Source organism: Myotis brandtii, unplaced genomic scaffold, assembly GCF_000412655.1.
Source record: "Myotis brandtii unplaced genomic scaffold, ASM41265v1 scaffold1993, whole genome shotgun sequence".
NCBI lineage: Eukaryota > Metazoa > Chordata > Mammalia > Chiroptera > Vespertilionidae > Myotis > Myotis brandtii.
This window is the reverse complement of record NW_005357424.1, coordinates 87,494-104,106: the sequence shown is the minus strand read 5'-3', so window position 1 is coordinate 104,106 and position 16,613 is coordinate 87,494. Positions and strand designations below refer to the sequence as shown.

The 16,613-nt window shown below is 47.8% G+C and overlaps 1 protein-coding gene across 1 annotated transcript in view; it reads right to left on the bottom strand.

Moving 5' to 3' along the window:
• Positions 1-1,434: 1,434 nt before the first annotated feature.
• The window catches only part of NT5DC3 (5'-nucleotidase domain containing 3), a gene marked incomplete at its 5' end in the record, with an annotated part of 39,884 nt that continues 24,705 nt past the window's right edge, over positions 1,435-16,613 (bottom strand). Inside the window, 9 exons of the mRNA XM_005865251.1 lie at positions 1,435-1,987; positions 4,384-4,448; positions 7,939-8,079; positions 10,866-10,952; positions 11,926-12,007; positions 12,764-12,865; positions 13,000-13,102; positions 13,535-13,595; positions 15,787-15,924. Of these exons, the coding sequence (XP_005865313.1) occupies positions 1,735-1,987; positions 4,384-4,448; positions 7,939-8,079; positions 10,866-10,952; positions 11,926-12,007; positions 12,764-12,865; positions 13,000-13,102; positions 13,535-13,595; positions 15,787-15,924 (1,032 nt within the window). The remainder of the gene's footprint in view (positions 1,988-4,383; positions 4,449-7,938; positions 8,080-10,865; positions 10,953-11,925; positions 12,008-12,763; positions 12,866-12,999; positions 13,103-13,534; positions 13,596-15,786; positions 15,925-16,613) is intronic.

The window sequence follows — 16,613 nt, the reverse complement described above, 5'->3', positions numbered from 1 at the left end:
TGAGGCTTGGCTCACCCAACCTAGACATCCACGAAAGCAGGATTAAAACAAGTCTACTTCATTCTTGAGTAAACGAACACCCTGTGACTGGCACTAGGAGACATCCAATGCACACCTGATTGGATAAACACTAAGAGATTTTTAAAAACAGTAATAACTACTCCCTCACCCGGCTTCCCCGAAGTGAAGCCGAAAGCACCAGCGTGCCCTTTGAGGCCCCCACACGAGCAGCTCCGGGCCTCCACCTGCACCCCCAAATGCCAGTCAACTCTGATGCTAAAAGCACCTGGGAGCTAACCAACAGTAAACAAAAGGCCTACCCCTCCCCCAAAAAGAAACGGACCACTGTGTTTATGATAAAATTTAACCGGAAAAAAGGGGCCTTAACTGACGGGCCTCCTGGGTCTACAGGGTCACCGTCACTATCATAAATACACGGAAATGCCCAGTAAAATCACACCGTCACAAGCAGCATTGCCAAGCACACTCCAGAGCTCCTTCACTCCCTGCTTCTGGCAGGCAGCTAGGGCATGCCAAGCTACTCATTGCCATAAAAACACTCAGTTAGCAACACTCTCCGCAAGCCCCTCCCTGCACCTGCCAGGCATCAGGTTTAAAACGTATGTCACGTGCGTTGTCCTTAGAAAGACGTGAGAAATACTCAGTTACCTAAGTCATTTCCAACCCCCTTTCTCTTAGTTTCAATGCCCTTTATGATCTCCCACCTTAAATACAGGCGCCTAAAGAACACCCCCCAAGTCCCACAATAGCACACACATACACACACACACACACACACACACAAATGCACGCACGCACGCGTGCGGCAGGAAAGGAAGAAAGCTAACGGGAGCAGAGGGTGGAGCCAGCCAGGCGGTGAGGCCACCACCCCCACTTCCCCGATAATCCAGGGGGGAGGCAGCCTGTCTGTTGCCTCCAGGAAGGGATGGCTTCTGATAATGCCTACATTTTAGCAACACCACCCAGGGAGGGGAACGGCATTTCATTGCAAGGTCTTTGTTTTTTTTGTTTTGTTTTTCTGTCCTCCAATGAGCACATCAAACCAATAGTCGGGTGGCATTTTCAGGGGACCCACCCCCAAGCGTTGGCTCTGAGCGCTTGTTGCTCACAGCCTTATCCCACAGGCTGTTCTGCCAGCTGGACATGTGACCAGGCGCCCTCTCTCCTTCTCCAGGGAAAGGAGCGAGCCCCCCCATCACCTGTGGCGCCCGTCCTTCCCCAGGATGGGGTGGGGCACAGGAAGAGAGACTGAGGACCATCCAGGGTGAAGGACTTGCACCTTCCCTTGCTCTTTCTCTTTTCTTCCCACTGATGCACTGGAACAACAAAGCCCTGGGACCAAACGGCTGGGGGGTCCCGCTGTTTGGGCGTCATCTCCGCCGCTTACTGCGTGTTACGCTGCTACAGATCAGGAAGTCTCCGCGGGCCCAGGAAAGCCGACACCAGTAACAGCACCTCGGTCAACGAGAGGACTGATCAGTTCCCCGTGAAGCCTGCCACTCAGCCCGAGGAGAGCAGGAAGGCAGGACGGGTACACTCTGGCTTCCGTCTCAACCACCTGGGGAGCATCCTCCAGAAGGTCCGAAATAAATATCAAGAGGCGATTCTGTGTCTTTTCCAAAAGCAACACTCCTATCCACACAAGGCCAGCCCCGTGGTGTCCCCCGGGTCTGGGCCGGGGCTGTTTCTGGCCTTGTCCACAGGAGGGCGCGGTTACTTGGCCTGGGCCGCCTGCAGGAGGGGCAGCCTGCAGGTGGGGGGCCCGTCCGACCAGGCGGGAAGCTCGTGCTGCAGCGGAGTCCTCCTGGGGTAGAACGTGTGGCTAACGTCGTAGTTCAGCAGGCAGCTCAGGGACGCCATGTAGATGTCGGCAAACCGCGACAGGCGCCTCAGGAAGTAGGTGGGGTTCTGGTCTGTGCGGAACAAGCTTCCAAAGTGGGCGTTGAAGAAACTTTTGTTCATTTCTCTGAAGGAGCAAGAAAAGAGGGGTGCGGCGGACAATGATTCAGAGAAGTTTCAAGTTATTGAAACCAAAATCAGTTTCCTAGGACTCATTTGGGAGGAAAACCGTCTATCCACCCATCCACCCAAATGATGATCACACCTTCCCCTGGGACCCCCCCCCCCCCGGGAGCACTGTTTGAGGCTCCAGTGTTCATATGTCTGCCCCTCTACACCTACACACCACACTCTCAGACAGAAGGAGAAAAGCAGGAACTGCTTCTAAAACTACACAGAGAGATGTGAATGTTCCAGTCTCCAAAATTCCCTCATCTACAGAATGGGATCGAGACCCCCCTTTTTACAAGGTTACAGCAAAAACTGAGTAAGGTGAGAAAAATAGCCCTAGCTGGTTTGGCTCAGTGGATAGAGCGTCGGCCTGCGGACTGAAGGGTCCCAGGTTCGATTCCAGTCAAGGGCACATACATTGGTTGCAGGCTTCTCCCAGCCCAGGCCGTGGTCAGGGCTCGTGCAGGAGGCAACCAATCGATGTGTTTCTTTCACATCGATGTTTCTCTCTGTCTTTTCCTCTCTCTTCCACTCTCCCTAAAAAAAAAAAAAAAAATCAATGGAAAAATGTCCTCGGGTGAGGATTAAAAAAGAAAAAGAAAAAGAAAAGCATACTGTAAACTCTGAAGTACTTTTGATTCTTGGGAAATGAAGAAGAATTCTTGTGTAGTGATGCAAGTCAGTCTCCACCATCCCTTCAAACACCTCACTGCCTCCTGGAAGCCTAGGTGATAAGCATTTTGCAAGGTTGTTCGCCCCACCCCGGGCTCTAAGCCCCTGCAGGTGGACACATGTGCATGTGTGTGTAAGTTAACACCCATCACACGTCCGCAGAATAAGCACACTGTCTGATGGGTGGGACCCCTGGACACAGACTATTCCAGCAAAATGGCTAAATACCATTCGACTGTTAATCAGTTGCAGAAACAGAAAAAAAAAATCATTTACACAACGGTGTGATAAAGGCCACTGGCTGGTCATAGCGGTCTGTCCTCAACTGGTGACAGAGGTTGACAACCAAAAAGCAGAAAATTAAAAGAACTCAACTAGGTCTGTGGTTGGAGTGACATAAATATTTAAACTTTTACTTTGAAAATCTCAATGAGCCCTAGCCAGTTTGGCTCAGTGGAAAGAGCGTCGGCCTGTGGACTAAAGGGTCCCAGGCTCGATTCCCATCAAGGGCATATGCCTGGGTTGCAGGCTCCAGGAGGCGGCCTGCAGAAGGCAGCTGATCAATGATGCTCTCTCATCATTGATGTTTCTTTCTCTCTCTCTCCCTTTCCCTTCCTCTCTGAAATCAATAAAAATATATATCTATTTTTTAAAATCTTACTGAGATGTAAAGTTGTTAGAAACTCGAAATCAAAGCAAAAATCTCTGGTGGATGAAATGGTTCCTTTATCTAATAATCAGGTCCCTGGAGTGCAGGGGACGAGGGGCCCAGAATCAAATCACAGAACTTGCCCATCACCCTCTCGCCCAACATTTTCCCACCAAAGTTAGAGTGATAATTAAATTCGAATACGCCAAGACCCGAGAGGGATGAGTCAGTATAGCCAGGCTTCTGTAGCCCCGAGGGAGGGGCTCCGTCCCTCTCCGTGCCCAGGCGGGGGCTGCTCCTTCCAGCCTTAGAGACAGCTGCGCCCAGGGCAGGGGCGGCCACACACAAGAGCAGAAGTGATCCTGTAACCAGTGTCCACACAGCACATCCTCTCAGGGAAGCGGAGCTGTCCAGGGACCACTTGAATAACCATCCCCTTAAGACGCACACCCGCCCAACTTTTTGGGGAGCAGGCGGGCATTCACTGGTCAACACCACCACACTGAGTTCGGGCACGTTCCTGAAACAGCCGTGGTTACGGATGAGCACCAGGGCTGGACGGGCCCCAGGAATTCACTGTGGTGCAGGGCCCGCCTCCAACACTGTCCCGGGAGCCACGCTGTGCAGCCAGCATCACCAACACGTGGGCCCCCAGCTGCCCAAATGGGAAAGCCAAGCAGGCGGGGGTGGGAAGGCAGGCTCCTCCTCCCCTGGCCTTCACATCAGATGGGGCCTGGCAGGGAATGTGGAATCAAGATACGTATGTCTGTTTAGGTGAGAGACGTAAGAGCACGTTTGTTTGGTTTTAAAAAAAAGAAACAAACAAATGCAAGGGCAGGAGGTGTGCAGAGGTCACTGCTGCCTCAAGGAACCGTCACACATCCCTCACTGACAGCAGCGGGGTGGGTGGCTCTGGCCACAGGCGGTCAGTCATGCCTGGGAGCTAAAAAGGGCGTCTGGAAGTATGCCTGGGCCAGGGGTGTGCGTGTCAGGGTGGCGGACGCCCTATGTTCAGGACGGGGTGCTCTTACCTCATCTCCTTCCTCTCCCTTTTCCACTCCTGCAAAACCAGCTGGGACTCCGCATCTCTGTGCACCTGCAGGACACAAGCCAATTACTGAGAATGTTCTGGATGCAAATAAACTCAGTAGGTAATAAGAATTTTTAATGGGCCGCTTTCCTCGTGAACAAATTTTATTCAAATCTGAGAGATGGGCACTTGCATGAAATAATACATTTTCAGACTTCCCAGTTGCAACCCTCCCTTCTATACCAAAATAGTTTTGAATGTCCAACAACAGAAACATGGTTTAACAAATGAAACTGGATATTATGAAGATATTAAACAAGGCCTCTATTAAAGTACATAGTATTGTTAAAGACTATGTATAAACATGTGCCTATGTAACCACATAAAGTCTATGTGTATACTGTATATATGTGTATACTGTACATATGTGTAATGTATCCATTACACATTTGTTGTTTTTTAATCCTCCCCCAAGGATATTTTTTCCTTTGACTTTTTTTTTTTAGAGAAAGTGGAGGGAAGGGAGAAGGGGGAAAAGAGGAGAAACATCAATGTGAGACACATCAACTGGTTGCCTGCCACATGCACCCCAACCAGGGCCAGGGATCAGCCTGCAACCGAGGTACATGCTCTTGACTGGGAATTGAACCCATGACCGTTCGGTCTGCGGGCTGACAGTCTAAACACTGAGCCAAAACCAGCCAGGGCCATTACACATAGGTATTACCTATAGGAACATATACTTACTACATACTAACCTATCACATGATGTATATATTATGCATATACATCAACATAAAAATGGCAGGTAAGTGGAAATAACAGGTACAACCACTAATTGGAAGCACCTGAAAATATGTGCATATATTAAGAAATTAACATAAAATCTTTTCTTTAATTTATGCAAGGGTAGCAGAATTATAATTTGTTTTACACTGTCTTCCTTAATATTGTATTATCTTTTAAAATGTGTAAGGGGAAAAAATGTTTTTGTAAAAGGCAAAAAGGTATAGCACCTCAACCAGATGGAAAAGCAGAGAATTCTCTGGCTGGGCTGAAATAGGAGCAAAGGCACCAAGAACATGGCAACTGCCCACAACCTAACAATGGAATCTCACAAGTCCCTCTGCGAGGCTCCCGTGGCCGAACAGGAGGCTCAGCCAGAATCAGAGGCGCGTGTGACCGCAGGGGACAGGTGGCTCCCTGCCCTTCACAGTCACGGGGCAGCCTCAGGGCCCGGAGGAAAAGACCAAACAAACCATCTGCCTCTGACGTGGGAGCCAAGGCCCTTCTGTTTACCACGTCTGCCCAGCTCACCAGCTTGGCCAACAGGCACTCGCTCAGGGTCTCTGCCGCTCAGATAAAACCCTGAGCTTGCAATTTGGGTTTCTTGCCCAACACCACTGCCTACACCAACAGGCAGCAGCTACACTGAATGACCACTGGCCGTGTCACTAGAGACTGGACGGCTGGCCCAGCACTTCTGGGGGGTGTTGATGGTTTTGTGAGCATAGTTTCAATTAGCTTTGACATTTCAATTAACAAATTACTCACTATAGAATTTAAACTCTACAATGTACATGACTAGATCAAAAATCTGTAGAGTGTCACAAGTAATTTATTTAGACATATCCTATCTAATAAAAGGGTAATATGCAAATTAACCATCACTCTGTCACAAAGATGGCGGCGCCCATAGCCACAAGATGGCAGGGCCCATTCCCCTCAGCCTCGCCGGAGTCCCCCAGTCCTGGGGGGGCTGCCGCTGAGAGTGGGCAGCGTGAGCGGCCTGGAGGAATGCTTGCTTCATAGCCACAGCGACGGAGGGCCTCTGGGGGACAGGGAGGCCGGCCTGCAGCCTCCGTGGCCGAGCGTAGGCCCAGAGAGGAGACAGCGGGCCCGCCTCCCGCAGAAGCAGCGCGGGTCTCTCCGGGCTCCCTCGGAAGCAGCGCAAGTCCCTCCTACCTCCCGCAGAATCGGTGCGGGTCCCTCCCGGCTCCCGCAGAAGCAGCGCGGGTCCCGGCAGCACACTGCAGTTCCTGCCGGCTCCCACGTGGCCTACTGTGTGCAGTATCGCACAATGGGCTACTAGTACATATATATGTATATACACATGCATTTACATATATGTATACATACACCTGCATATTACTGTATGACCCTTGCACAGACTTGAAGCTACATTAACCCAGAATCGGTGCCTTTTATTTTTAGAAAACCATCTCACAGACAAGCACGGGCAGGAAACAGAATAAGTCCTTGTCATAGAAGAGTCGAGAACCAATGGAGCTGGAGCACGTGGAAGCAAGACCGGGCAGTGCAGGCAAATCTGTAGAGTGTCACAAGTAATTTATTTAGACATATATATGTATATACACATGCATATATATACATATATGTATACATACACATGTACGCTCGTGCATATATACCCATATGTATACATACACATGCATATTACTGTATGACCCTTGCACAGACTTGAGGCTACATTAACCCTGAATCGATGCCTTTTGTTTTTAGAAAACCAACTCACAGACAAGCACGGGCAGGAAACAGAACGAGTCCTTGTCAGAGAAGAGTCGAGAACCAAGGGAGCCAGAGCACGTGGAAGCAAGACCGGGCAGTGCAGGCGCCACGCTCTGCAGTGTAGGAACCCTGGAGTGAGGGCCTGGCCTGCCACCCCTCGCAGCTCTGCCTGAGCTCACACAGGCTGCCAGCTGGGCCAGGCAAGACAGTTCCCTGGCCATTTCCAAAGCGGGCTGGCAGGCCGTGGGCAGAGGCTGCGGGTGAGTTAGCCAAGAGAGCGGCATCCGTGCCCCTTATCCTGAAAGAGTCGGCCCTCACGCTGAGAGGGCTGAAGGCCTGGCCAGCGGAACCAAGCGAGAAAGCAAGGTGCCTCGTGAGCTTGGAAAAGGGGTCACAGCTGCCACAGAGGGACATCTTCACGGGCCAGGAAATGACCACAAAAAAACAACAAAACTGAGTATGTGACTTATGGGAAGAAAAACCCACCACTGCTCTCTAGTGAGCCAGCCAATTGTAGGTATTATCTTCAAAAGCAAGTGGAGACTGCACCCAGGGGCCCTGACTCTTGCTTGGAGACTTTCCAGGAAGCTGTGGTGCCTAGCCTGAGTGTTCATTCCACAGGACCCTTCATTTTACAGAAGGGGAAACTGAGGCCCCGACGGAGAAGACCACTGCAGGCTAATGGCAGAAGCAGGACTAGACCCAAACAAAGGCAGAGGCTCTCGAATCCCACCCCCACAGGACATCTCCCTAAGGGGCTGCAGTGGGAGCGAGGCCACTGGAATTCCAGACAGAGGAACGTAAATGAAGGCCTTTTTCTCCAAATGGCTTTGGGGGCGTTGAGAAAGATCTCTTCAGGGAAATTGGCAAAACTCTTGGGGGCAAAATAATCCCCGTAATTATTCTGCAGGATGACCTATGCCTCATACTTTATAACCACAATTAAATAGAGAATATCTAAAGAAACACTGGCCAGTGCACTAACTTCAGGCTTACAGAAAAAGGAGGAGAGAAAAAAATCTCAAACCTGCATTCGCTCCAGTAACCCGGTCAGCGTCTGCAGCCAGGTCATGGTCTGGATGTACTGTTCCGTGTTCATGATTCTGAGCTCAGACCGTAACTCTGGGATGATGGCACCAGTCCGCCAGCCATGCTTCAGGGTCAAGTCCTGCTCACAAAGATCACAGAGAGTCAACATTAATCTCAATGGACTTTAAGTCATTGCATGACCTGTCCCAGACACAACAGGCACTCATTGAATTACTTTTTAATTGTAATGGTTAGTTATTAACCAAGCCGAATTCAATGAATTACATGCCATTAAACCCAAGTTAGCCTAGGGCTTTGATCATTTCACCCCAAGAAAATTTGTTCTGAAAACAACTGCTGTAAGTCACAGCCCTTGCAGACACTCAGGTCTGGAATCATTATCCACGGCCTGTAAAACAACAATTAGGTCAGGGGCAGAAAGAGGATGGACCACGATACTATTCATCCACAGACCAGGAACACCCACTGGGCGCCAGGCCTCGCGGGTCATGGGGAACCGTGGAATATCAGACTTGGAATGATCACACAACATACACACACATGATCACATTTTTCATTCCAATATTATAACCCTATGAGCTGACAATAGGCCAAGCGACCTGATGTCAGTTATGTCCCAGAAAATCTAAGATACGCAATCACTGTACTAAAAGGTCATTCATTTTCTCATTTGGCAAATATTTATCAAGTCCTATTTGCCAGGCCCATTTCTACAAACTGAGGATAAAACAATAAACAAAAACTGACACATCCCTGCCCTCATGGGAAATACAAATGACAAATAAGCAAGTAAATGCACAAAGCCAAGTGGTCTTAACAAATTTTAAAAGGTTGAAATCGTAAAAAAAAAAAGCATCTTTTCTACTTAGAAGGAATGAAACTAGAACTCAACAGCAGAAGAAAGAACTGGAAAATTCACAACTATGTGGAAATTGAACAACACTCTTAATGGGTCAAAGAAGAGATCACAAGGGAGATTAGAAAATACCTCGAGGCAAATCAAAATGCAAACACAACACACCCGGACCTATGGGTGTGCAAAAGCCATGCTGAGGATGAGATCTAGAGCTATAAACACCGACATTAAAGAAGGCCTCAAATCACCTAACTTTATATCTTAGGGAACTAGAAAAAGTAAACTAAAGGTTAGCAGAAGAAAAAAATAAAGATTAGATCAGAAATAGAAGACAAAACAAAAAAAATCAACAAAACCAAGAGTTGGTTCTTCAAAAAGATCAACAAAATTGACAAACCTTTAGCATAACTAAGAAAAAAGAGAGGAACTCAACTTAGTAAAATCAGAAATTTAAGTGGTGCCATTACTACCGATTCTACAGAAATAAACAGGTTTAAAAAGAGTACTCTGAGCTTCTGTATGCCATCACCTTCTAGATAACCTAGATCCGTGGTCGGCAAACCGCGGCTCTCGAGCCACATGCGGCTCTTTGGCCCCTTGAGTGTGGCTCTTCCACAAAATACGATTGAAACTTCGTGGCCCATGCCCGACCACTGACCTATGAACGGACATTCCTAGAGACACACACCTGCAAAGGACTGAATCACTAGGAAATGGGAAATCTGACAGACCTCTAACTAGTAAGGAGATTGGATTAGTAATCCAAACACTTCCAACCAAGCCAAGCCCAGATCCAGATGGCTTCCCTGGTGAATTCTACCAAACACTGAAAGATGAGTTAGCATCAATTCCTCTCAAACTCTTCCCACAATCAAAGAGGAGGGGGTCCTTCCTAACTCACTCTGAGGTCAGCACTACCAATAGCAAATTCTAGTGTGGAAAGCTGGTTAAAACACAGATGGCCAGGCACCACCCCCAGAGTTGCTAACTCCGTAGGTCTGGGGCGAGGCTGAGAATCTGCATTTCTTACAAGGTCCCAGTGGTGCTCATGCCACAATACCACACCCAGACGTGTGTATGTGTGTGTGTGTGTGTGTGAGAGAGAGAGAGAGAGAGAGACCGACCTCACAGGGCCATGTACCCACATGACCTAAGGGCAGTACACAGCATCTCATCAGGCCTGAAGACCCCACCTAGCAAGAGGCAAACACCCACAGTGATGCCATGTCCCGTGGCTAGACATTCTGGGAGTGCCGACATCCTGATAGTGACACTTTATATTTCTAGTTTATGAAGCACTGTTATATACATTATCTTATTTCACACTTTTTACAAACGAGGACATCAGGGCTTGAGGGAAGTGTTCAAGGTCACACAGCTAGTAAACAGTAGAACTGGGGTAAAAACTACGGTCTTCTAATCTAAGCCCATGGTTCCTTCCACTAGACCTCTACCCATAGACAGATGGGACAAAGGTGTGTACAGGAGTCACCTGGGGAGATTTCATTACACACAGGCGCTGGGACCGACCCGTCTAGCTCCAATGACATATTGTTCCAACGACAGGTTCAAGCACAATTCAAGGCCTGCAATCTCCTCTAGTCATTCCAACGGCATGAAAAGCCTCGTTTTCACTTAAGGGCTGTTTCTGGGAAAGGTGAGTTTTTAACGCATCCAAAGCGACAGGCTGGCAACGGAGCCCTGACTGATGCCTCAAGCCTTTATGCTGCAGTTGTGTGGTTCTGACGCATTGATAAATAGAAAAGAAAAGAGCACTGGCATTTATTTCTTACCATTACTTAAATGGAAAGATTTTCTGATTAAACTCTGAGTCAACTGCTAACTTCCATCATTTCCCCCCCAAAAATGTGTCTTTTTCATGTCTGATCCATCCTGTTCTATAAAATATAAGGCATTAAAAATGTGACCTACTCCTCGTTTTATGAAAGCATAAAAATGGTCTTAACCAAAAGAGAAATTCTTTAGTAAGTGGGACTAACACGTCTGTCCCCCAGTGAAGAAACAGAAAAAAAAAAGGCTCCTCTCACCGCCAGGTCACTGTATATATGGTCACCAAAATATAACACTTTGGATCCTCTCCATCCAGTAAGCTTCAAAAATTCATATAAATTGCCCTGCAATAAGGAAAATACAGATATTATCTCCTGTGACAGATAGAAGCTCTTATATAAACCATGGCCCAAAATACCTATTTTTTTTTAAACTTCAAAAAAATTATTTTGCTTTTATAACTTATTTTAAATAACAAAATATAAAGACAAAAACATCTTAGTGTGAAACCTTTCAGGCCTTTCTTCTACGTCAGATGTACTTTTCAAAAAGGGTTCATATTGTATATGCCTCTTTGTGACAATCTGTTCACACTTAGCAGGCTATGGCTGTATTCCCAGGTAAAATATTAACCTGCCATGTAATACCATTCCTGAGAAGTACCATAATCCATTTTACAAATTCCCTGTTATCATTTACTTTGTTATCTATTTTGTAAGTAATCTCATTCTTATAGTAGGGTTTTAGCTGCATCTTAATCATTTTCTTGGGCTAACTTCCTAAAAGTGGAATGGCTTTTCAAAGCTAAGTTTTCAAGGCCTACTCCATATATGTAATGCCAAGGTTGTTCTAAACCCACCAGGAATGTATCAATACATTAAAAAAAAAAAACAAACTTACTTCAGTAACACAATAATAGTCAGCAAGTCAATCATTTATTCAAATATTTGCAAGCCTTATATCAAATTATATTAAAACTGTAGATTAAGACATAGCTTGTCACGAAATAATTACTAATTTTGGCAAATAATGTGCCATGTGATTAAATGCTTCTTACGGAGACATTTCCAAGCTTTGCTACCGATATCTTAATTGTTATTTACTATGAAAATTAATGCTTTCCGTTTCGTTTTAAGAAACTGTTCAATTCTGAGTTGATGTAGATACTGACTTAAGCTTAAATTCTGCCACCAAGTCATAAACAGTCCACCGGGCAGAGCACTGAGCACTGCCAGCCCCAAGTGAGCCTCGTGAACTGTCATCATTACTGACCACGCGCAGCAAAGCAGCCAAAGGGATAAACTGGTCATGAGGTACCTGCTTGTAAATCTGGCCCTTCTGCAACTTGTAGATTTTATCCCAGAGTAAGACACCTTTCTCATTCACCTTTCGGAAAGGTCTAAGAACAGAAACGGGAGTCGTTATGAGGGTGGTGGTTGTGCAGGCCGCCTGCTGTGTGAAACACCACATGGTTACCCACTGGGAACAGAAGGGGGCTGCCCAAACCTGAAAAATCTGTGAAAACAACTCGGCATTCCCCTTCCCAGGGCAAGGTCTCCCAAACTGTGGCCCCACCCCCACCGCCCACACCCCATCCCTGGGTCCAAGGACTTGTAGTAGAGAAAGAACCCCAGGGTCAGATATACAATGGCTCCTGTTTCCCAAGGCTACTGGGGCAGAAAGACACTCTATAAGTCTTGGTAGACATTTATTCCACCTGATGCAAAACCTGTGTTGCACAGAGTTTTGCAAAATCCAACTGTAATTTTAAAGGTACCATTTGCAGCTCAAAAGAGCTACCCACCAGGTGGTTTGTTGCCGCTGCAGATCTCTCGATGCATCTGCATCGAGAGATCTGATATACTCTGTGAGAGTAAGTTTGCATTTTTCATTGTTATCAATCAATTTCTGAAAGCCTGACCAAGAGGACTGAAGCAGCCCGAGTTGAACTGAGATCCATTTTGATGTGTGTAAGGTATCTGCTATGCACAAATCTCACTCTCCTCACAAGCACTTGCTAGACGACTTTAAAATCAAAGGCGTTGATGGCAGATGCTTGTGATTTCCAACCGGATTTCACCAAGACAGGCTCCATCGTAAGCATTCACAGCAGCAAACGAGGAAAACCTAGTCCCCTGGAGAGGCAGGCACTCACCTCCGCTTATCGTTGAAGAAGCTCGGCTTCTCGGCCTGAACGATGACCACGTCAAACAGGTCCCGCCAGTCCTTTCCAACGATATAGCTCATCCCTTTGTCCCTAAACAACACGCCGGCCAGGTTAGTCTAGCACTGAAGGGGTTAACTGTTTTTGCAACTTTTTCTTGCAAATTTCCACTGTGACATGCAATCCAAGAATTGGGCCGGAAGCCAGCCAGGAAACTCAGGACTTACACAAAGCTGCTGGGGCTGTTGGTGATGAGGAACATCTTCTTGCCGTGATCAGCCAGTTTGGCCAGTACCGCACGGGTCTGCTCAGCGTAGCAGATGTACTTATCTAAGAGCAAGAGAAAAACGCACACACAGATTCAGCGCGAGGCCCACTCAGTCTGCCAGTGCTTGCTGAATGGGGCCTGCGGGCCCAGAGCTGTCCAGGGCACGTGGGGGAAGAGAAAGCGGTCTTAAGGGAGCCTGGGTCAGGGTGGTCTATCAGTGTTCGGTGCATCAGTAGCCAAGACCCCCGCCTCCTCGGTCTAAGGGGGAAAACGAAGGGGCTGCAGCTGCCAGCGCCTCTCCTTCTGAGTCAGGATTATGTCAAGTTGTTAGGCAAAGGGGAGGGAGACGGCTGAGAGGCGGGGATGCAACCCTTGCCCGGCACTCAGAAAGGCGCTACCGTCTGCTCAGCACCTGCAGGGAAAGTATGATGCCTGCAGCGGGCCATGGGGGAGGGGCGGCCTGGAACGACTTCGTGGCAATGCCAAACACGTACCAATGTCTGCTTCAACGGCTCCGTACATGATTCCTTTGATGTGCACGTCTCGAATTGCATCCTGTCAAAAGATACGTTTTTAATCCGTGAGCGTACTGGCCTGAGTAGCAATACAAGTGAAATGGCACTCTGTCGTGAGGAGCCTGCAATCCAAGCACTAAATGAAATCTAAATCCTGGCCCATTTGTCAGAGGTGGCCCCTGTGGGGAAAACCTAAGTTTCCATGGTGATAGTGGCAGTTCTCAATGCAATTTTCAAGAGAGTCACTGGGAGCAGATAATTTGTGTGGATAATTCTGAAGAAAAAAAAAAAGCCTCACATGATAAACCATCATTTATATGCAGGATCGTGAACAAATGATTCCAGGCCATCCGGGCAAAGGGCATTATTGTTCCTTTCACCGTCCCCTAGCCCCCAACAGCAGGTTCAGTCATCTAGGAAAGAGGCAGAGACAACAAGAGAATGGACCTGCCTCTCTTCAGTGCTACCAATGAGGGAGAACTGCCAGTGGGGATGCTGACTCAGGCAGAGATGTGGTCCGGCCCTTGGACACGAGGAGGAGGAAGCAGCTAACCCTTTGGCAGGCCCAGGAGTGGGGCAGCCTGATGCCTGGCAGGTGTCAGAGCACAGCCCCACCCTCCGGTGGCACCGAGAAGGTCCTCTACACAGGTGGCACCTGGAAACTTCCAGAGCCGGTGACAGGGGACTGGACTGTGGACAAACTGGGCCGTAAGCCTTAGAAAATCGCAGATTTCTGTCAAGCGTGAGCACTCTGGGCTGTAAATTCAACCTCGATCCCCTTCCAGTACAGGCTTATTTCGACATCACATCGGCAGAAGGCAATGGCTAAGAGCAAGCCAGAACCAAACTTCCCGGCTAGACTCTACTATTTACTAGCTGTGTGACCATGGGCAAGTTACTCAACCTCTCTGTGCCTCAATTTATCTATAAAATGAGGGTGACAAAAACAGTTTCTACTTCAAGGCATTATTCTGAGGGTTTAATTAGTTAATATGCATAAAGCACTAAGAAGAACAGTGCCCAGAACACAGAAAACTCGGCATATGTGTTCACTGTTGGTGGTTGTCACACTAATAGTAAAAACTGAACTTTTAAATAAACATCCCTCCTCACGAGTGCAAGGGGTTCTATAACTACAAGTGATTCTTAAAGATTCTTACAAATGAAGTATTTGTGTGCACGAAAAGGAAATCAGAAAGTATTTAAATTCAGTTCACAGAACACCAGATTGATATTGAGAAACTATAATTCATCTTTTATCTGCCTAAAACCTAGGATTCAGGGCGGTCAAAATTTTAAATTAGTCATAAACATATAATAAAAAATATTGTAGGAATGAATACGGATCTTTTAAAAATACATATATTTCAATAAATATGTAGTATATACAAATTATCTTTAATAATAAAAGCATAACATGCTAATTAGACCAGGCATCCTTCTGGACAACCTTCCAGACAAACCTGGGACTGCAAGGGAAGCCCAGGTCCCAGGTGCCAGAGGGAAGCCAGTGCCGGCAGCCGGGGGAAGCAAGGCCTACTCTTGCACAAATTTTGTGCATCGGGCCTCTAGTATTTCATATAAATATATTTCTATCACATGCTTAGAAATATATAAGAAAACCATATTAAATAACATAAACATTTTTAAGTACTGAAAAAAGTTCAGTTTAAAGAATATTAAAATGTGACTATGAATTAAAACATATAAATACAGAGTTATATAAATGAGATGTGTATATGCATAAAATATTTATGTTGATCTTTCTCCCCTTCCGAATAGATTTCCACAGCTGCTGCAGGGCCTCCAGGAGCCTGCATGGCACCTCTGTGTGCCAGAGACAATGGCGCCTCCTGTGGGCAGCTGCGTCCCTGGGCCACAGCCTGAGACTCAAATGCCCGTCTTTGTGTAAAGCCACCCAGCTGCTGGCCAGGCTCAGGGATGAGCCGGGTACCGCTAGACCTCAGTCACCACTCACCCCCCTGGCCTCAGAAAGAATTAAGAAATCCAGGTAACAATATGAGCGCCCTCTTCTTTTAACAACAAATTTGACCGATTTCCAGTTCTCCTAACGAAACATCTTACAATTTTCAGGGACAAACCACAAATACAAGCGCTCCCAGGCAAATGCTATGTCAGGCACCTAACCTACGCAGGAGCCTCAGGATTCTGCTAGTTCCGTGGAAAAGTGCCAGGGGTGGGAACCCGGGACTTCCCCCCGCCCACACAACCTTGACGTCTTTGTACAGGTGGACAGGCTCATAGTCGATGTTGTTCTTCAGAAAGTATTCGTTCACGCAGGACAGCAGGCTCATCTCGGGCAGGGAGAAGATGTCCATGAACTGCTTCATGGTGTTCCCGTGGGAGCTCTGCGGGCAGGGAGCGCAGTGAGAATCCGAGGCCCACACCCAGGAGGGCCAAACTCGGTCTTTCCTGAGGGCGGTGGCGGGAGGGGGCGGGTGGCTGGTCAACCTGATCCCTCTCCACGAGGAAAGCAAAACTCTAACAATACAGACAAAAAAAAGCTCACCTTGTTCCTCTCAGCCAGGCAGAGCTGACGTCTCACTCTGAGCATAAGTGGCACATCCAAGGGAATCCCCCAAAAGTCTAACCGCCCTCCCCTTTCACTCCCCTCTGTGCTGTGTCCAACTCCCAGCTCACAGTCCCATCGAGCTCCGAGGAGAGCAGGGAGGGTACACCCTTGGAAAGGCAGAAAAAGCCACTTGACTCTCCCGAGTCTGAGCACCTCCCAAGCCTATGTGTGAGCTTGAAAAAGAGCCTTTCTCTGAATGGCTGCCACCTTTTGTAACAGTTTACCAGCTGGTGGGACATCTGCCATTGCACTTGGACAATGCAAGTAAGGCAACGCATCGAATAAGAAGCAAAAATGCAGGAGGCAAGGAGAACCGCAAAAGTTAGAAAAACAGAGGTTTCCCTTCAGGCACAGGGTGACCTGCTGCCCTCAGTCTCAGGGGAGGCGACAGCCGCTGCACTGACAGCCCCCAAGGACTGCATCCAGAACGTGGGGACACCTGGGGGGGGGGGGGGGGGGCGGCAA